Source organism: Medicago sativa, chromosome 4 (assembly GCF_051527215.1).
Source record: "Medicago sativa cultivar Bolivia chromosome 4, Bolivia_mono, whole genome shotgun sequence".
Classification (NCBI taxonomy): Eukaryota; Viridiplantae; Streptophyta; class Magnoliopsida; order Fabales; family Fabaceae; genus Medicago; species Medicago sativa.
In genome coordinates, this window is record NC_140752.1 from 14,126,786 (window position 1) to 14,148,867 (window position 22,082).

The following is a 22,082-nucleotide window of genomic DNA, read 5'->3' on the forward strand; positions in this document are numbered from 1 at the left end:
AGGGCAAATCAATTTACCATCCGCATCACAATCCCTAATTAAAACCATCCCCCTAGAAACTATGATCGCACTAAAAGTAAAAATGAAAATAATACGAGAAGAAGTGACGAGAGGACGAAAAATACCTGTATAAGAGTTTGGCACAAATCGTCGAAGCTTCAGGCAGCTGGAATAGCAAAATGAAGGGGGAGAGAAATGGAAAAAATGTTGGAAAGACCAAACATAACCTTCTTATAGGGAGGCGAGAAGTTCGTTTTCGGGAAGCGTGTCGCAGACGATTGAGTAGGGTTAAGTCATAGGATCATGACACGTGTCGTTCATCAGTGAAGAAGAATACGAAACGATCACCATTAAGTTGAACGCGCCGCGAATGTCTGTCACGCCCCCGGGCGTCGTAGGGTCGTACACTCGGCGTTTACGCGTTCATAACACGATTAAAACACTTTGCCCCGTGTTCCCCATGGCTCGTGCTTAGGGGGCGTAGACGTTACACGAATGAGTTAAGCATGATATACCCCTCCTCAGGAAGTATCGGAATGTCTCATCACGGTCATAAAGGCGTGCTCTGTACACCCTTCACACGAACGCCCTCGAGAAGTAAGACAAGGGAGTATTAGCTCCATAAGGCAACAACACCTCGTGACGTGTCCCAAACACTTCGCCTTGTCCCAAGACTCGTGCTTGGGGGGCTGTGGACCGTCATAACCTTCTTAAAAGACCTGCTGAACCTCAGGGAAGTCTAGTCCTATATCATCATCACTTCGCCTTGTCCCAAGACTCGTGCTTGGGGGGCGGTGGACCATCATAATATTCCTAAAGGCTCAAAATCCTTCCATAAAGACCTGGACGCCCTCCATAAGGGCCTAGGCGCCCTTCTGAAGGGCCAAGTCGCCCGTTAGAAGTACCCGGACACCTTCATAAGGTTATCCAGGCCCAAGCGCGTCTTCCGTGAGGGCGCCGCCTCGCCTGGTCTCCAGAACCCTCTAAAACCACCCAAAGTACGTAAATACCCCCTGTTGCTTGGAAACCAAGCAACCACAGCCCAAGCCCATAACAGGCTATAAGTACCACTCTTGAGAGCATTCTCAAGGCATCTAATCATCAGTCTAAACCCTAGTGTTCTTAACCCTAGAATCCCTTACCGTACTTTTTGGCAAGTACAATTACAAATCAAAATCAAAGGAAGCATGCTAACATACAAGGAACTAACTATGAGTTTGGTGGAAGGTCACCTCTTCAGTCTTCTGATCTCAAAAACGTGTTTCAGCTTCCTAAAATTCAAATTTTTATTTTGGCACTCCTCCAAATAGTGTCCCGAGTTTGTGGGGAGTTGACGAGTTGGCAGGCCGGCCCATCAAACAAAAAAATATTAATGTTTTTTTTTGACAATTTTGTTATTATTAAAAAATTATGTTGTTATTTAAAATGAAATAGTGATAGCAAATAAATTTGTGGTCAAAACAAGTTAATGAGAAAAATTTGCTTTATCCTAAAATCACTTTCAAAGTGTGAGTGGCTAAAAATATGTCAATTTTACAAAGGCCAAAATCAATTTTGGTCTTTATAATTATAAAAGTGGAAGCAATTCCAAAACGGACAAAACTTATGCACAGTGCTATAAGTGCAGTTTTTGCTGTTCCCCAATCAAAATATGACACCTGTATTAAATTTCCACATCATTTAAGTTAACCCCTTAATAGTTAACGTCCGTTTTCTCTCCCCTGTTTCGTGCCTTCCTAATTTCTCTCCCTCCATCAGTTTCGTGCCTTAGTGTTTGGCGCTTCAAGAAACTGTCAATTCAAAATCATCTTCTTTTCATGTACCCATGAACAATCAGTGACATTAAACCTTGTTCTTGCCCACGCATCGTTCCTCTTCCCTCTGTCTCTCTAATTCTTGCACCCATCTTTTATCTCTTTGAAGCCACCAATTCCAAATCCTCTTTGTTTCATGTATCCATGAACAATTGCTTCAGACCATTGTTTTTTTAGTTCAAGAAGGTACTCCAAGATGGAAAATTCAAATTTCACTGCAAGCAATGTCAATGAACCATTAGGGAGTGGCGATAAACCTCCAGTAAATATGAATTCTAATGGTATGTATTTTTCTATTTAAATTATATTCAATGTTTTTAAATATTTTTAGGAGAAGATACTTAGAAATTGATCGATAGGAGTTGGTCAGTAGGTTAGAGATGGTACAAATTGATAACATAATAAAGCATTGTTCTAGTTATAGTTGTTTATGTTGGTACTGTCATAGAATAACACACACTACAAGAAAACAAAGGGTTCATAGAGACATAACTACACCTTTAATAATAACACTTTAATTGTAATTTATAACAACGTTTAAATTCATAATAATAGTAACATTGAAGCTTTATCTACCAAACTAGAAAAAAACCTATGTTCATGTTAAATGTTTACGTATTGCTTTTTCTTATAATATGTTTACCGATTGCTTGTTTATAATAGATTGAGCTGATGATTTAACCATTAAATTTATATATTTTCTTATTCACAGTTAAAGGGAATGATAATCTTGAGCATGAACTAACTGAAGAAGATATAATCCCATATGTTGGCATGGAGTTTGATACCGAAGACCATGCATATAGATTTTATAATTTATATGCTGGCTTTGTTGGTTTTAGCATTAGAAAAGATTGGAGAAACAAAAGCAAATTAGATAATGAAACTGTGATGTCTCGAAAGTTTGTTTGTTTTAAAGAAGGTTTTAAGAGGATCAAAGAATATGATGAAAAAGTGTCTCGTAAGGATATCAGAACTGGATGTTTAGCACATGTTGTCATTAGTCGGGAATCAAGTGGAAAATATGTTGTTACATCTTTCAGAAAAGACCATAATCATGAGCTTGCATCCCCTAGAAGTAAGCATAAATTACCATCACAAAGGAGGGTTTCTGCTGCTCAAGCAGCTGAGGTAGAAATGGCAAATCGATCTGGTATACGTCAAAAATTGATTTTTGAGTTTATGAGTCAACACATTGGAGGGAGGGAGAATGTTGGTTGCACTTCTAAAGATATTAGCAATCATTTAACTGCCAAGAGGATGAAGGAAATGAAGGAAGGTGAAGCATATACTTTGCTTCATTATTTTAAAGCAAAGCAAACAGAGAATCAATCATTCTTTTATGATATTCAACTTGATGTTGATAATCAAATCACAAACATTTTCTGGGCAGATGCTAAAATGGTTTTGGATTATGTTTATTTTGGGGATGTAGTATGTTTTGATACAACATACCGCACTAATAAGAATCTACGACTATTTGCTCCTTTTATTGGATTCAACCATCATAGAGAAAGTGTGATATTTGGTGCAGCATTGTTATACGATGAAATTGCAGCATCATTTGAGTGGTTGTTTAAAACTTTTCTTAAGGCAATGTGTGGAAAAAAGCCGAAGACAATTTTCACAGATCAAGATGCTGCCATGGCAAAAGCAATTTCAGAGGTTTTTCCTGAAAGTGAAACATATCATCGTTTATGCTTGTGGCATTTATTTCAGAATGCACTTAAGAATCTTAATCATGCCTTTCAGAGATCAGATTCTTTTGCTATGGATTTGAGAAGTTGCATTTATGATTTTGAATATGAGGATGACTTTCTTGCAGCTTGGAATTCGTTACTTGAAAAGCACGACCTTCACCAAAATAAATGGATGCAAGATCTCTATAAGAAAAAAGAAAAATGGGCTTTAGTATATGGGCGAAACACATTTTCAGCTGGTGCTACAACAACACAATTAAGTGAGAGCTTCAATGGTCGTTTACGACTTTACATGAAGTCCACTTATAATGTGTTAGAATTTTTCACACACTTAGAAAGATTGATAAATGACATGCGTTATAAGGAGATAGAGTCTAAATATGAAATGAGCCAGAAGATGCCTGCATTGAATATGGATATCATGTTACTCAAAACTGCTAGAGATATCTACACACCAGTTATCTTTTCTCTAGTTCGTGGAGAATATGAAAAGTCTTGTAATCTTCTTTTGAACAACTGCTCTAAAAACTTGCAATTATATGAATATGTAGTAAGTTTTTTCAGGGACATGAGGCAGCATAAAGTTACCTTTAACTCTGAAGATCAAAGTGTTGAGTGCAGTTGTCGACTTTTTCAATTCATTGGAATCCTTTGTTGTCATGCTCTTCGAGTACTTAATCATCAAAATATAATAGTTATTCCCCAAAAGTACATATTGAAGAGGTGGACTAAACAAGCTCGGAGTGGATGTGTGCTAGACGGTAAGGGACAAATTATCAAAGAAGATCCAAAGATAGTTGTGGCAAATCGCTTCAAAGATCTATGTCGCACTGCAGTAGGAATATCAAGCAAGGCTGCTGAAGATGGAGATGCTTCAGCAGTTTTAGCAAGAAAATTGATGGAAGCTAGCATTGAAGTTGATAAAATCTTAAGCAAAAGATCTTACACATCAACAACAAATCTTGGTGAGGTAAATAGTCGAACCAATGAGATAGTAACAGATGATATTACCACTGTATCAAAAGCCATGGGTATAAAAAAGAAGGATGGTAAATCACGCATAAAAGGCAGGCCTAAGAGTTGTGTGGAGAAAAAATACAAAAGAAGCAAAGGCACTCACAAGCGTAGTCATGTGACACAAAATTATTCAACCATCATGCCAATTATGCAGGTACTACATAATAGTAACTCATATTTCTTTGTTTGAGTATAAATTATTTTGTTCAATACTTAATCTATTAAATTAAATATGTTTTTGATTGTTGTATGTGCAGAATTTTCCATTTTCACATACATATCAAGATCTAGAAGCAGCTAGTATTAGTACATCACAGGTTGGATTATTCATCACACAATTTATTTTTCTTTTTTGTACTTGCAGATTTTTTTTTTTGTTCAGCTTTATATGTGTGTCATACTCATCATATCCCCTTCAAATGTAGGCTAATGACATGAATAACGAAAATGGAGAACACGGGGAAGAATTTGGTCATTCTACCGATGCTTATCATGGACAAGAGCATCTGAGTCAAAGTCGCATGCTTAACTCAACAAATGTAGAGCCTCAGGCACCATCTGCTGAGTTTCAATTTCAACCAAGTCCTTTGGTATTTTAAGCACTCAATGCTTTATCACTAATGTTGTCAACACTCATTACAAGCAAATTTTTTTAATCAGTGGTATATTTTTTGTTGGTGTAGGAATTTAGCTTACATGATGGCTTGTCTTCATGGGGTGGAAACAAGGAGACCAATTGATATGGTTCTTCACGCTAATCCGAAGATTGGAAGATGTTTGACTACATATTACATATATTATATTTGTTTTTTTCTGTATCCATTGAGACTTAGATACTGTCTTATTATTATTATTATTATTTACGTGCATTGAAAAGAGTTTTGTACCAATTAATTTTTTATTTAGCATTTGAGACCATTGTTTAGTAGGGAAAGGTATACTAGTGCATAATATTATTAGTAATGAAATTGGTTTGACATTAAGAAAGGCAGCAACAATCATAACCATTCCATTTAATTTGCTTGTTTTCCATTGGTTTATTTTAATATCAATGGGACATAAATCACACAAAATTACACACACTAACTATGTAGCAGAGAAAGAACAGAGAAGAAGAGATTTTACAACATTATATTTTCATTCACAACATTGATACTACACAATGGTTGCTTCATGCCTTTTTATAAGCTTAGTTTCTTAATACACCAGCTAAATAAAATTCTTAAATATGAGGTAAATAAGAAGGTGATGCAGCTGTACTAAGAATGCAGCTCTGCTACGATCAGGTAGCGGGTCGAAACTCCAAAAAATAAGACCCTCCAAACCCCAAGTACAACCTCGAATCGCCACTGACCCCATACCATTAGTGGTGATTGAGACTCCCACAAATTCTCCGCTGTAGAAAGAAAAGAAAAGACGATCATCAACACATTCAAACTACAAAAGGAATTGGCTGCAGACTGATGAAGAAAATGCAGAAAAACAGTCTAAAGTTGCTTCCTTGCCTTAAAAATGCAGCCTACAATACACAACTAGCAGAAAGTTTCACTGCCAACCCCAATAACAGTGTGATTACTATGAATTTTAGTGCACCTTATTAATATGATTTTTCTTTTGCAAAAACAAAATTGAGACATTGATTTTTTATTTCAATTGAGCTTTAGAATGATGGATATATATGGATATGCAATGCGTTCTCCTCATCATGAACCAAGCACGTGCTCTTTAGTCATAGGGGTTAAAATTTTCTTTCTTTGTTTGTTAGCCTTTTATTTATTATTTCATTTTTTATTTATCAATATTATAATCGTATGTGCCCATATGCCATGCTATTCAGGTTTCAGATTTCATGTTCTTTGTTATTTTTCTTGACTTCTTTTGATAAAATCATTGGTTGTAGTGAGAGCATTCTGAACCTTTTAAATAGTTTCTTGCTATGTAGTTTGGTTCATAAATACAATCAACTTATTTTCCCTTTCCCTGGAGTGATGTGCAACAACCAAATCATTGTTTAAGTATTTAAAAGAAAGGATGTGCAACACTTAATTGATTCGAGCAATATGAGAATATATTGAGCTTTACGTCTGCGGACAAATTAAATGTAAGCACACATGTCGTTGTCCTGTCAGATACCGGAATACATTGTACACCAACATCGACACGTGTTATACACCAACGTGTGTTGAAAGCCAGACACTTCTTCAATCGAAAGTGTCGGTGCCACATACCTTATATATGCATCAACCGAGTGTTTTCACAACATTTTGAAAAGGATCACATTTTCAAAAGAAAAATAAATAAAAATCATTCCCAAAACTCAGTTCTCAAAGAGTTAGTTTCATGAATCCTCTCTAATACTTCGAAGCTTAAATGAGACATGTGTGTTGTAAGGAAAATTTGAAAATTTGAAGAAGAATCATAAAAAGATGCTAACTAAACTTCAGAACACTTCAATGGAGCATAACCAAGTCTGCATTCTTTGTATCACACAAAATCTGAAAATTCTGTTATTCATAGTTTCTAAATTTCCAAATCCAAAGACAATTCCACTTCTTCAACTCCACTCACAGTATAACTTCCCTTTAAAGAAGCAAAACTTTCAACAATTGAATACCCTTTAAGTTTCAATTTTCTTCATGAACGATTTCTTAATGATCTCATAAGTAGGTTAAGAAAAAAAGTAAAGGTTGCACCAAGAACACCTTCTTCTTCTTCTAGAAACTGGAATTGCTGATTTCTACTTAATTTCACTAATTTTTAATGGTATCTAAAATAGAAAGTTTTGGAATTGCTGATTTCGCGAAACTGATGGAGGGAGAGAAATTAGGAAGGCACGAAACAGGGGAGAGAAAACGGACGTTAACTATTACGGGGTTAACTTAAATGATGTGGAAATTTAATACAGGTGTCATATTTTGATTGGGGAACAGCAAAAACTGCACTTATAGCACTGCGCATAAGTTTTGTCCTTCCAAAACTACATAAAATAAAAAAAAAAAAAAAAAAAAAAACACCAAAAAAAAAAATTATGACGTGGATGAGGTTCTTTTGTGAAACTAACCAAGATCTGTGCCTCGAGTCAATCAATCTCACAGTCCACAGACACTACAAAACAAAACCCCATTCATTTTCCCTTTCACCAAACGCATCGTTTCTTTGCATTTTTACTCAACCTCGCCGCTATTCATGAACAACACCGCCGTCTCAGACACTTCCGGCGCCTTGCCGCCGGTGACGAAATCCGAAATCGACGGAACTGATGGACCCACAATCAAGATCAGTGTTTCTTACGGTCCATCTCTACATGAGATCCATCTCCCTGCCCAATCCACTTTCGGTCAGTTTTTGTTTTTCCTCTCTCTTATAATCCATTAAATTATCTTCTATTGTTTCAAAGTTTGATTTCCGTTGTGTTACTTTGTTCAATAGACATGACTATGGTGTGTTAGTTGATGAAGAAATTTTTGTGTTGCTCTTAAAAATGGTTTTAGTGTCCACTTATACATTAAATAAGGATATATTAGTAAAAAAATATAATTAATGCTTCGTTGTTAATATAAAATGAAAAATAATTAGAGACAGAAAAATTGCGAATGATACAATTTTTTAGACAAAACGTGTAGAAAAGGAAGAAAAATATTCATGTTTTTTTTTTCTTCCTTAGACCAAGTGCAATGGTGCGTTGAAAATCATTTTGAACTCTTAAAATGCATGCAATGATATGTTGAGAGTTGGAGTAAAAATGAGGTGGATTGAATTAAACACCACCGTTTAATGCTTATATGCCAATGGGGAATGAAAATGTTCCAAGTGTTGATGCACCTGAATTTCCCAAATTTTCAACACAAATAACTCTTGGTGGCATGACAGGTGCTAATGAAATCACTCCAAATCCAGAGGATTCAACTCCTTGTCGCAAGAAAAACCCCATATGGACCACTGAACAAAATTTGGTGCTACTTAGTGCGTGGATTAAATATAGAACAAGCAGTGTTGTTGGGAGAAACAAGAAAGGTGAAACATATTGGGGTAGAATTGCTCAGTATTGTAATGAGCATTGCTCATTTGATCCTCCGCGCGATGGAGTTGCATGCCGAAACCATTATAATTACATGAACAAATTACTGGGTAAATGGATTGACGCTTATGATAGAGCTAAGCGTTTGCATGGAAGCGGTTGGTCGGAGAATGATATTTTGGCAAAAGCGCAGGAATTATACGCAAGTGGGAAGAATGGTCATTTCAATTTAATGGCAGAATGGCACGCTCTCCGTGATCAACCACGTTATGGTAGTCAAGTCGGAGGAAATCTTGGCTCAGGAAGTAGTGGATCTAAGAGATCTCACGAGAGTGATGCATGTGGCATGACAGGTGCTAATGAAATCACTCCTAATCCAGAGGATTCAACTCCTAATCGCAAGAAAAACCCCAAATGGACCACTGAACAAAATCTGGTGCTACTTAGTGCGTGGATTAAATATAGAACAAACAGTGTTGTCGGGAGAAACCAGATAGGTGAAACATATTGGGGTAGAATTGCTGAGTATTGTAATGAGAATTGCTCATTTGATCCTCCGCGCGATGAAGTCGCATGCCGAAACCATTATAATTACATGAACAAAATACTAGGTAAATGGATTGGCGCTTATGATAGAGCTAAGAGTTTTCAAGGAAGCGGTTTGTCGGAGAATGATATTTTGGCAAAAGCGCAGGAATTATACGCAAGTGGGAAGAATGGTCATTTCAATTTAATGGCAGAATGGCACGCTCTCCGTAATCAATCACGTTATGATAGTCAAGTAGGAGAAAATACTGGCTCAGGAAGTAGTGGATCTAAGAGATCTCACGAGAGTGATGCATGTGGCATGACAGGTGCTAATGAAATCACTCCTAATCCAGAGGATTCAACTCCTAATCGCAAGAAAAACCCCAAATGGACCACTGAACAAAATCTGGTGCTACTTAGTGCATGGATTAAATATAGAACAAGCAGTGTTGTCGGGAGAAACCAGATAGGTGAAACATATTGGGGTAGAATTGCTGAGTATTGTAATGAGAATTGCTCATTTGATCCTCCGCGCGATGAAGTCGCTTGCCGAAACCATTATAATTACATGAACAAAATACTAGGTAAATGGATTGACGCTTATGATAGGGCTAAGTGTTTTCAAGGAAGCGGTTTGTCGGAGAATGATATTTTGGCAAAAGCGCAGGAATTATACGCAAGTGGGAAGAATGGTCATTTCAATTTAATGGCAGAATGGCACGCTCTCTGTAATCAACCACGTTATGATAGTCAAGTGGGAGGAAATACTGGCTCAGGAAGTAGTGGATCTAAGAGATCTCACGAGAGTGATGCATGTGGCTCAAACTCTGTAGGATCTAGTGCTCGTCCAATGGGTAGGGAGGTAGCTAAAAAAAAGGGTAAAACGAAAAACAAGGAAGCTGCCTTGGAGGTGGTGAACAACGATTGGGCTGAATTCAAACAATTCAGGGAGAAAGAGCTTGAACGATTGGACAAGATAGTCTTGATGCAACAGGAGGCTAACCAATTGATGAAAGAAAGGATTCATGCTAAGAAAATGAAAATGTATATAAAGCTAAGTTCCGAGGAGCATCTCGATGACCGGAAGAAAAAGCTGTTGGAAAAGTTGGGCCAAGAGCTGTTTGGAAATTAATTTCAATCAAGTATTTTTTTGTATTCGATCAAACTTGTCAGTGGTGTCAAGTCCCCAATGTTTGCTTTAATAATTGTCACTTATGTCAAATTTGTAGTGTTTGCTTTAATAATTGTCAGTGATGTCAAGTCTGCTTTAATAATTGTTCATGACTTTTGGCTTTAATAATTGTTCATGATTTTTGGCTTTAATGTATTAGTTATTGTGTTTGAATATGTACCACCCAATTTGAATCTAGTCCTTATCTGATAATTAACCCTATACAATATCTTATTGAGAATCCGTCAGTGTCCACCACTCAATGTACTTATATATAGGGACTCATAGATCCATTGATGTACCAATATACCAAATTTCATTCAATCTACTTCCAATATCACAAAAAACTATCAATGGATTCATTAGAATATCCTTTTGATATCGCAGCCTACAATCGAAAATGTGAAATTGAAGAAACTTATATGGTCAACTGATTTAGAGAGCGTCGAAACAAAATATTGGAAGATAGTGCACCTCGTAGTAACAGAAAATATCTCAATAGAGATCATGTAGCGGCAAACCAAAGACTAATTGACGACTACTTTGCCAATGAGCCTACATATGACGATGCAATGTTTCGTCGTCGATACCGGATTGAAAAACATGTTTTCCTTCGAATTGTTGGGGTCCTTTCAAGTAGTGATAACTAGTTCACCCAGCGAATTGATGCAGCCAATAAAGAAGGTATATAACCATTAGTAAAATGTACCACAGCAATGCGAATGTTAGCATATGGTATGGCAGCAGACGCAACGATGAATACATCAAAATAGGAGGTACTACAGCATTGGAGTGCTTACGTAAATTCTGCCTGAGAGCACCAACCCAAGATGACCTGCAAAGAATACTACATGTTAGTGTTAGTGAAATGCGGGGGTTCTCAGGGATGATCGGGAGTATTGACTGCATGCATTGGGAGTGGAAAAATTGTCCTAAAGCATGGGAAGGTCAATTTACTAGGGGTGATAAGGGAACAGTTATTCTTGAAGCAGTTGCATCCTCTGTTGTCAATAGCGGTCTAACGCGGCGTGATCGCGGCGCGGAGCGGCTGAAAACAGCCTAGCGCGTCAGAACGCGACCGAGTCGCGCGTTAGACAAATGCGGAACAATAGCGGGTCAACGCAGGCAAAACGCGGGTCAACGCGGGCAAAAAGCGAGTCAACAAAAAAATCTCATCAAAAACCACAAAATCTGTTAATCATCCTTTTTTTTACAGTCAAAATGAAGAAGAAAGGGAAGAAGTGAAAGATTGATTAGAGATCTAGAGATCTAGGAATTAATATGATCAAGATGAAGACGATCTAGAGATCTAGGAATTAATATGATCAAGATGAAGTCTAAATGTGAATGCAAAATAAAATTTTCTCATCTATATTAATACTAAATATATTTTTTTCATACTTTTTTAGTCCTTAATTAATAATATAATATTTAGTTTTAGTGTCCGCGTCATGTAATAGCGCCCTCGTCGCGCCCGCTTACCGCGCCGCGTCAATTTTTGGGGTGGCCGCGTCGCGCCGCGTTTCCGCTTTGACAACTATGGTTGCATCTCATGATCTATGGATCTGGCATGCCTTTTTTGGATGTCCGGGAACGTTGAACGATATAAACATTCTAGACCGGTCACCCGTGTTTGATGATGTGGAACAGGGAAAGGCTCCAAGTGTGAATTTCTTTGTGAATCAACGTCCCTATAATATGGCATACTATCTAGTTGATGGTATCTACCCTTCTTATCCGACTTTCGTCAAATCGATTAGACTTCCTTGAAGTGAACCCGATAAGTTATTTGCAAAATATCAGGAAGGATGTGGGAAGGACATCGAATGTGCATTTGGAGTGCTTCAAGCTCGATTTAAAATCATCCGTGAACCAGCTCGCTTGTGGGACATGGCTGATTTGGGTATCATCATGAGGTCGTGCATCATATTACATGATTGTTGAGAATGAACGAGATACATATGCTCAACGTTGGACCGATTTTGAGCATTTTGAGGAAAGTGGATCTAGTACACTGCAACCATACTCGACCGAGGTGTTACCCGCTTTTGCAAATCATGTGCGGGTTAGATCCGAATTGCGTGATCTAGTGAAGCACATATGGGCAAAGTTTGGAATGTTTTGTGATTAAAGATGACTTGTATCGTACTAATTAAGTTACTTGTGTGTCGTGTGCTTAGTTTGTTGTCTTGCATTTTAAGTTATTTGTGTGCCGCGTACTTAGTTTATTGTATTGCTATGTTATTTGTAATGTTTGTTTGTTTTGATATTTCTAGAGTTTATTTAATTGAAAGATGAACCTTTTTATTAATAATATAAGATAAGAAAATAAAAATAAATTATTTAAATAAATTTTGTTTTTAAAAAAATCTAAAAGATAAATTGTTAAGTGTTTATTATTTTAATTTAATTATAATCGATAATTATAAAATTAAATAAGAATATGAATGTTTTTAAAAAAAACCATTGGAGAGGGTAAAAGTTGAATGAGTGTAGAATTATTAGGTGGAAGAGAGAGAAAATGATGTGGAGTGATGGAAAAAGAAAAAGAGTGTGTTGAAAGTTGAAACCATTGTTAATGGTCTTAGTAGTGTGCATCTATGAAGCACCGGCACAAACATTTGACACGACACTGACACATAGACACCGGTAAAACTAAAACTGATCAAATACAATCAAATGTGTTATCGAGCATTGGACACGTATTCAATTTGTAGTGTTGGTGCTACATAGGTGTGCATGCCCTCTAGGAGTGTAACTTTTAAATGTCATATTTTGATCTTATGAGAAGCGTCACATGGGAAGATCATAATTCATAGAAACAAAATTTCTGCATTATGAGTGTCGACACAAACACCTAACATGACACTGACATGTAGACACCAGTAATAATTTGATAAAATGAAAGTGATTAAATACGATCTAATGTGTTGTTGGACACTAGACACGTCTTCAATTTGAAGTGTCGGTGTTGTATATGTGTGTTTGAGCTTTAGAAATACTTATTTAAGTGTAGCTTTCTAATTATTTACCTGCTTAGTGTAACTTTGAAATTTTATTGTTCAAAGAAATGAAATTGCTGCATTGTTATTCTATACTCCTTCAGTTCCTATTTATAAAAACCTTTGACACGTTATTTGCATATTAAGAAAAGTAGGTAGCAAGGTTAATGTGTATAATTGATGTATGGCTAATATTAAATTGCCCTATATGTATAAATACATTCAATGTTGATTTTTCATATTCCCATGCAATTTGGCAGTACTAGTAAGGGATATATTTGTTAATGGAGTAGAAATTTGTAGCGAATCATATACTTAAGGACAAACATATCTTTTATCAGTCTTATAATTAGGGACAGAGGAAGTAGTAGTTTTAACAAAGATGCGTCTTATTGCCACAACTTACTATTTTTTCAACAGTCACATCTTGTAATTGATATATGTGCTTGTCATGTTTTGGTTTTCAATAACAGGAGATCTCAAAAAATTGCTTGTACCTAAAACTGGTTTAGAGCCTGAACAACAAAGACTTTTCTTCAGAGGAATAGAAAAGGATGATAAGGAGCAATTGCACCAGGAAGGGGTAAAGGGTAAGTCAAAGATTTTGCTTATGGAGCGTGCTGCTAGCAAAGAGAAGAAACTTGAGGAAACTAGAAAACTCAATGAGATGTCTAAAGCTACTGAAGCTATTAATGGGGTTAGAGCCGAGGTGGACAAGCTCTCTGATAGGGTGAGCATGTTTCTGAAATATATATGACTACTCCACTCATGGTATAAACATATCAACTGGTAACTGATCATATTGATTATTATAATTTTTTAGGTGGCTGCCTTGGAAGCGGCTATCAATGCAGGGAACAAAGCTTCTGAGAAAGAATTTCTTTTGTTGACAGAGTTGCTTATGAGTCAATTGCTGAAACTAGATGGAATTGAGGCCGAAGGTGAAGCAAAGTTGCAGAGAAAAGCTGAGGTAGTTTTTATGCTATTGAAATTGCTAATTTGGGTGCTATTTTCGTTTCGTATCTTTACTATTCTGTGCAATCTCTTGCATTTTTTTATTAGCCATGGCCAATAGCTGAGTTGTTAGTAGTATGATGGGGATAGGGACCGAATCCTTAATAATCTTCTTATCACTCTACTCCAACTGCCAGGCTAACCTTATATCCCTCATATCCATGTTAGTGTATGTCTGATCTCTCACCAATGTCGCAATGTTGTTCTTGTTCTCCCTTTTTTATGACTTAGATCAGACTAATTAGTGCAAGTTTAACTGTGAGTCTCATTTGTTTAATTACATTGTAAAGCAGTTGACTTTGCCATCAAATTTCGACTTGGTTAGAAGTAATGAAAAATATCTTCTACATTGGATTGAAATATTTAGAGTTTTAGATCAAACTTTGCAGTACATTGTCAAAGCGGAAACGCGGCGCGGCGCGGCCACCCCAAAAATTGACGCGGCGCGGTAAGCGGGCGCGACACGGGCGCTATTACATGACGCGGACACTAAAACTAAATATTATATTATTAATTAAGGACTAAAAAAGTATGAAAAAAATATATTTAGTATTAATATAGATGAGAAAATTTTATTTTGCATTCACATTTAGACTTCATCTTGATCATATTAATTCCTAGATCTCTAGATCGTCTTCATCTTGATCATATTACTTCTTAGATCTCTAATCAATCTTTCACTTCTTCCCTTTCTTCTTCATTTTGACTGTAAAAAAAAGGATGATTAACAGAGAACAGAGAGATTTTGTGGTTTCTGATGAAATTTTTTTGTTGACCCGCTTTTTACCCGCGTTGACCCGCTATTGTTCCGCATTTGCCTAACGCGCGACTCGGTCGCGTTCTGACGCGCTAGGCTGTTTTCAGCCGCTCCGCGCCGCGATCGCGCCGCGTTAGACCGCTATTGACAACATGTACAAATACCTAAAGTCCAAAACATAGATCACTTTACTTCAACTTCAATTTAAACCAAATCAAATTCATTTGAAATCACATTTGGAAACACCCAAACGTACACTTAATGCCCTTATTTCCTTAATGGATCATTGCTAACTAATGGTAATCATATGCATCAGAGTTAAAACAGAGAATATTTTACTTGTTATGATTAGTTTCTTTATCATATACTGTCTTTTACTTGGTGCATAGAGCTCCTGTCAAAAAGAGATGTATCCATGGAGAGGTTGGATCCATTGTACAAATACTGTAGACAATTTTATCATACATTTACAATGGACTGAATCCATTATTCAAAACTCTTTCTTCATTTGCATCATAGAGTGAAATGATATAGTTCTTTGCTGTTAAAAAAATAGTGCATTGGCTTTGAAAAAATGCACCATCTGTTCACATACTGCTTAAAATTGCAATTACAAATTTATATATAAAGTTGTGGCTAAGATGTGATGCCATGTGGAGATTTAAATATTGCTTTTGAACACAGCTTTTCATTCCTTCTACAGGTGCGTCGTGTGCAGGGCCTCGTGGATATGGTAGATTCTCTAAAGGCTAGAAACTCCAACCCTTTTAGCCAAAGTGGCAATCCTGCCACAGGAACAACCAATTGGGAAACCTTTGATACCGGAATTGAAGGCTCGAACGACGATCCATCAACAACATCATCTTCTACAAAAATATCTCATGATTGGGAGCGGTTTGATTAGCTTAAAATTGCTGTGAAATATCAAGTTATAAAGATTGTACAATGCCATATTGGCCTTCATCCTTTGTCCAGGGTTGAAAAAAAATATTTTTATACAAATTAATTTAGTGAGTATTTTTATATCTCATGATTGGGAGCGGTTTGATTAGCTTAAAATTGCTGTGAAATATCAAGTTATAAAGATTGTACAATGCCATATTGGCCTTCATCCTTTGTCCAGGGTTGAAAAAAAATATTTTTATACAAATTAATTTAGTGAGTATTTTTATGTATCCGTTAAAATTCAACACATAACACACGCCAACTATTTATAATTCCATGTTATCAATATTCAAAATCTAATTTACACATACACGTGCATTCCATTGCACCCATAACACTAAACTATATACCAAACTATATCTGACTCATAAATTTATGGTTACACCTCTTGCCCCAGTAACATAGGGTGATACTTCAATTTCATCTGCTTTTGATGAGGATCCATGCTTAGTTGGGTCATACTTTTCTCCATCACCCCAAAGTGCATAAGCTTCCTCGCCGTGTACAGCATCATCGCCAGTCTCGAGCTGGTCGTTCGACATCCTCAAGGGTATGAACAGTTGTATGAAGAGAAGAATTAGTGTGGTGGAGACTAAGTTCCACCCAGTGATGAAAAGTGCTGCCACTAATTGCTTCAAGAACTGAATGCCGCCGCCATGCCCATAGAAGGCTCCCCTTGAATTGGTCACCGGCAATATGAGTCTGCAAAGATCTGGTTCTGCTAAGAGACCTGTGAGGAGGCCTCCTAAAAGGCCGGCCACAGCATGTGTGTGAAACACTCCAAGGGTGTCATCTACCTGTGTTATTGTATATAGTTAATTCATATAATGGTAGGAAAACATGCATAGGATCAAGGTTGTATGTATATTCCTCCTATAAACAAATTGCATGGACAAGAGGTAACAAATAGGAGGTTCTCTCAATTTCATAAAAGAAATAAGACACCGTGTCACCGTTTGAGAGAGATAAAAACAAGTGAAAAATTAGTGAGACTCAATAATTATTAAATTAAAATGTGTCACATCAATATTTTATTTGTGTTTATCTTTTTTATAAATGAAGAGGATCTTAACCCAATAAATAATATCCTTTTGTAATTATTTAATCATTACAATCAACATTACAAGGTATTACATTCTTTGTCAAAAAAAAATTACAAGGTATTACATTCATATATAAAAAAATTGTCTTTGCTCAAAAATAAAATTATTAAGGAAAAAAAGTGGTTTCTTTATGTAAGATTTGATATTTGATATGGCTCTGTTATTACTTGGAAATTCAAGTTCATAAACCAAATTCTAAAATATATAATACATGAGATTTGATATGACTGAGTTGTTTTTCATTTTATTTTTTGGACAAATAGTTTGGTGGCTAAATTTCACTTGTAAGGGGAATAAATGAAGAATCTAATGTTCAAACTCTGACTCCGTATCTATCAATTGAATTATACTCACAAGAACGATGTCATTGTGTCATTACTTAAAAAGTTCTGAAACCAAATTCTAAAATATAAAATACATAAAATAAATCATCTACTCCCTTGCTGTGTTGTGTGACTTGGGTTGAAGTTTATTTTGATTAAAATGTAATCCAAGAATAACAAAATATCACAATTAATTAACCATCAAATAAATATTATCAACCAATATTTTGAAGAGAGACTGCAACTAGGATATTAGTTTTTTATTCTAGATGATTCAAAGAACCAAAAACCGTTGGAATATTCTATAGATCCACTAAAGAATCAAATTATCTAATTAAGGTGGATTCTTAAAATAAAGAGGATACTAAATTTTACAATAGAAATGAATTAAGTACCTTTTGTAGAAGAGTTGACTTCTTGTGGAGGACCATCATAGTCCACCATGGAATACTCCCAGATAGTATTCCCATCACTATAGCTGCCCATGACTGCACAAGCCCTGCCAGTTGCAACCAACCCCACCTCTTAGTAAATGCCAATATATACTATAACATCTTTTTCCTTCATTTTCAACATCATTATCTTTCAAATTTTCTTCAATTTTCACCTAAAGTTACTTAAGTAGAGGATCCTTGTCCATTTGGTACATCTAATCTAATCTAACAATAAAACCAATATAACAACTCTTCATTACGAAAAAAATAAATCATCATGCTCTAAAAAAGATCTAACTTTTAACTTCAAACATAATTTTTAAGGGACTTCAAACATTTTAATTAGTAACTCCAAAAGTTTAAATGATATTACTCACATGTAATTGGATACTTTAGTGACATAACAATAATTCTTTTAGTACTTTAGTCGACATACACCACTTCATGTCAAAACTTTAGTCACATTAATGTTACTATTTTAGGGGGGCCCTGTCAAGACTTTAGTCACAATAATATTACTATTTTAGGGTTCATGAATCAGATGTATATTTATTAGGTGAAATAATAAGAGGTTGAAAGTTCAATCTCTACCTCCAACATAATACCAACAATAATAACACTTCCCATTTTGAAAAAAATAAATAAAAAATACAACTAAAACTATCAAAATAGAATTTTAAAACATTGTTCATTTAAAACACAATTAATATTGAGCAATTAGTAGAATCTTTCTCATAAAATTTAAATACGCAATAATGTATCGTAAGTGGCGACATTGTTGTTACAATCCACTGAGATTCAATCTTTATTGCTTCAATTTAAAATAAACATAAAAATTATTTATCATAATCAATAATTGATCATAGGAACTAAACTAATTTTAAGAAAATTTATAGACAAACCTGCTCCAGGAGTGATGCAAACAAGTCCTGTCATCATACCCTGAACAGCTCCAATCACTGAAGGCTTACCAAAGAAAGCAACATCCAAAGTGGTCCACACTAGGAGACTAGTTGCAGCACATATATTAGTGTTGAGTACAGCAATAGAAGAGTCAATGTTTGCTGCATATGGTGCTCCACCATTGAATCCTGACCAACCCATCCATAACAATCCTGCACCTGCTAGCATAAGCAATACATTGTTTGGTGGGAATCTCTCCCTATCACTCTTCAACCTTGGCCCAACCTAGAAAAAAACAAACAAAATTGACTAGGTAATTCTAGTTGAAGATTTTCGGCCCGGTTTTGATAAACAACTTAATTGTACGCTTATAACATAACGGACCGTATCAAGTCCTTATGTATGTAAACTACTTCTGTAACAAAATTACTATTATAGCATACAAAGTTTATCGACATGTATAAGTTGTTTCCATAAGTTCTCGTATCTCAACAAATATGCAAGTTTTTCTGTCAGGAGATAAGCTCAAATAAGTTCATCCAGACAGACCCTTAAACTAAGGTCGCAATCTTTAATATCGTGAAAACATGATCGCGATTAAAAACCATGATTGTTCTTGCAACAACAAAAGTATTTGAGAGTTTTTGCAATTAAATCACAACCAAAAACTATGATAAATTCACTATTTTTAAAACATCAAAGTTTACCCAATAAGCTGCAGTGAATCCACCAATTCCAGAAGAAAGATGAATAACATAGCCACCAGAGAAATCAATGACACCCCAATGATACAAAAATCCACCACCCCATATGCTAAAAGCACCAACAGTGTAAGAGAAAATGAGCCAAAGAGGTACAAAAGCCATCCAAGCCCTAATGTTCATTCTTCCAAGAACAGATCCAGCTAACAAAATAACAGTAATAGCAGCAAAATTGAATTGGAAATAAACTAGTGAAGCCATAGGAAAAAGTGGTTGTGTTGTTGAAGCTTCTTCAGTACCATTCTTGAAGAAATGAGTGCTTTCAGGTACTTTTGCTTGATGTGTAAGAAATTTTTGACCTAATGAAGGTGCACCTTTACCCCAAAATGGAAAAAGTTCATCACCAAAAGCCATACGGTAGCCCAAAAGTACCCAACATATTAATACTGATGCATAAGCATAAAGTGCCATGAAAGCTGAATTCATAGCCCATTTCTTTTTGACCATGCTTGCATAGAGGATTACTAGACCTGGCATGCTTTGTAGACCAACTAGGGTTGATGCTGTCATTTGCCATGAGTTGTCTCCTTTGTTTAGCCATTGTGGTGATGAAGGAAGGTGCTCTTGGTATGCTGTTGGAAGGGACATCTCTAGTGTAAATTTTGTGTTGATGAGCTCTTGGTCTTGGTCTTCCTTTTGCTTCGGATTTGAATATGTACTACTTGTTTTGAAGATTCCATTTGAAGATGGACTTAGCCACTGATTTTCACATTGTGATTATTTTAAATATAAAAAAAAATAGTTGAATTACTATTAATGTTTAATTTTTGGTTTCACACTTGTGATAGAATAAAGGTGATTTAAATCAAAAATATATACAAAGTTGAAATAGTGTATGTTTAATATAACTGTGAGTTAGTCTGAGTCAAAGTTTGCTTTTCAGATTTTGACAAAAACTACGCTTTAAAACTTTAACAAAATCGTCATGTTATTGTAATTTGTCAAACTCATCCGTGGTTATAAATATGTAAATTCGGTTTGGATGTTTTAGTGTTTTCTTTTATTAATTCTTCGCATGCTAAATTAGTTTATATTTATCTCACTTTCAATCTAAACGAATTTTACAAAAAAATAATGTAATGATAAATCAATTTTCTCCAACATAAAACTAAACATACTAAATAAATTTTATTTAAATGAGATGTGATGTATGTAGTTAAACGATAAATATAATATTTGTGTAGATTTTGTTTATATTATCCTTGTTTACTTGCTAAATTCTAAAAAAAACAGCGCTGCTTGGAAAATATTGAATTCTGGTTGAAAACGACGGCTACGTCATAAGTAATAATAAAAAAATATTATAGGGTACACTCATTACTGTTCTTGATGGAAGACATTGAGAAAAGAGAAAACTTAATAAAAGTAAAATGAAAATTATATTGATAATGAAAGAATTAATTACATAAAGGGTTATATATATCTCACTTAATTTGTTTGATGGTGTTGACTTAAAACTTTAAAATTTCTCCTCGATTTTCTTCCATGTTAATTTCACTGGACTTGTTTAATAAGAAATGGCAGAAATACATTGGTTAGAAAGAATATGAAATGTCAAAAATACACCAGTAAAATATGTTTAATCATCCATTATTTTTATGGTCAAATTTTGAAACACCAACGAGGTTAGAAAATACCAACTGCAACACCTTAAATATATATAAAAAGGAAACTAAGAAATGGCAGAAATACATTGGTTAGAAAGAATATGAAATGTCAAAAATACACCAGTAAAATATGTTTAATCGTCCATTATTTTTATGGTCAAATTTTGAAACACCAACGAGGTTAGAAAATACCAACTGCAACACCTTAAATATATATAAAAAGGAAACAAGTACGGAAAGAGAAGGGGAGCAAGGACCAGAACCTTCTCTAAATGATAAAGCAAAACAAACAAACAAAAAAGGACCAAAGTGAAACCTAAAAAATGAGAAAATAACACAATAAAAAAAAAAAAAAAAAAACAAGCCAAGATTAAAATAAAAAGAACAAGAAAATATATGTAACCCAAAGAAACACTTTGAATCAATTTGATAACCTACTCCTAAAATGGATATTATGAACCTGAAAACTCTTCTCCATATTTTATTTTTTTTGTCTTAAACACCACCTAAATGAAAGGCTCTTCCATAACTGCAGAAAGAAACATGGTGGTATAATTGATCCTAAAAAAAAAAAAAAAAGTGTATAATTGAGTTGAAGATGACAGGATTAATTTATGTGTTGACCAAAGATGCTTATCTAAGTGACGATGTTAACTATCCGTATTATATGAATACTTTGACTAAATTTTCTTAGTATTGTCTTCTTCTTTTTTTCATTTTTACAAATTTTTCTTAGTATTATCCATACAAGTAGCTGAAAAACAAATTATTCGGACCTTACATAATAAATTTTTCAACAAGGTACCCTATATAATAAATAGTATATATCCGTACAACCTGGGATGAATATAGTTTTTCCATGAGACCCTACATAATAAATAGGCTTAATTGTATTTTTAACCCTTACATTTCTCAATTATGCAATTTTGACCCATTTTTTTAGTGATTTTGGCCTCCCAAGCTTACCCTTTTTTCATTTCATAGT

The 22,082-nt window shown here is 35.2% G+C and overlaps 3 protein-coding genes and 2 pseudogenes across 4 annotated transcripts; 4 read left to right on the forward strand and 1 right to left on the reverse strand.

Moving 5' to 3' along the window:
• Window positions 1-1,723: 1,723 nt before the first annotated feature.
• Window positions 1,724-5,491, forward strand: LOC146926525 (protein FAR1-RELATED SEQUENCE 5-like). The gene is made up of 5 exons (XM_085758839.1): window positions 1,724-2,095; window positions 2,527-4,685; window positions 4,789-4,848; window positions 4,957-5,121; window positions 5,215-5,491. The coding sequence occupies exons 1-5, from the start codon at window positions 2,011-2,013 to the stop codon at window positions 5,269-5,271; spliced, it is 2,526 nt and encodes an 841-aa protein (XP_085614965.1). The 5' UTR covers window positions 1,724-2,010; the 3' UTR covers window positions 5,272-5,491.
• A 2,131-nt stretch (window positions 5,492-7,622) lies between these two features.
• LOC146926526 (BAG family molecular chaperone regulator 4-like) lies at window positions 7,623-16,274 on the forward strand. Of its 2 annotated transcripts, XM_085758843.1 has the most exons (4): window positions 7,623-7,868; window positions 13,724-13,980; window positions 14,074-14,220; window positions 15,725-16,274. In XM_085758843.1, exons 1-4 carry the CDS (start codon window positions 7,718-7,720, stop codon window positions 15,923-15,925), a joined length of 756 nt encoding a protein of 251 aa, XP_085614969.1. In that variant the 5' UTR covers window positions 7,623-7,717; the 3' UTR covers window positions 15,926-16,274. The 2 variants fall into 2 exon arrangements, with proteins under 2 accessions (XP_085614969.1, XP_085614968.1); XM_085758842.1 differs by lacking the exons at window positions 13,724-13,980; window positions 14,074-14,220; window positions 15,725-16,274 and adding an exon at window positions 8,402-10,321.
• On the forward strand, window positions 10,683-11,391 carry LOC146926527 (uncharacterized; annotated as a pseudogene).
• LOC146926528 (uncharacterized) lies at window positions 11,654-12,587 on the forward strand (annotated as a pseudogene).
• On the reverse strand, window positions 16,147-20,273 carry LOC146926529 (ammonium transporter 2-like). Its single transcript, XM_085758845.1, has 4 exons — window positions 19,437-20,273; window positions 18,729-19,014; window positions 17,788-17,891; window positions 16,147-16,763 (listed from the first exon to the last, which is right to left on the reverse strand). The coding sequence occupies exons 1-4, from the start codon at window positions 20,076-20,078 to the stop codon at window positions 16,332-16,334; spliced, it is 1,464 nt and encodes a 487-aa protein (XP_085614971.1). The 5' UTR covers window positions 20,079-20,273; the 3' UTR covers window positions 16,147-16,331.
• Window positions 20,274-22,082: the final 1,809 nt, after the last annotated feature.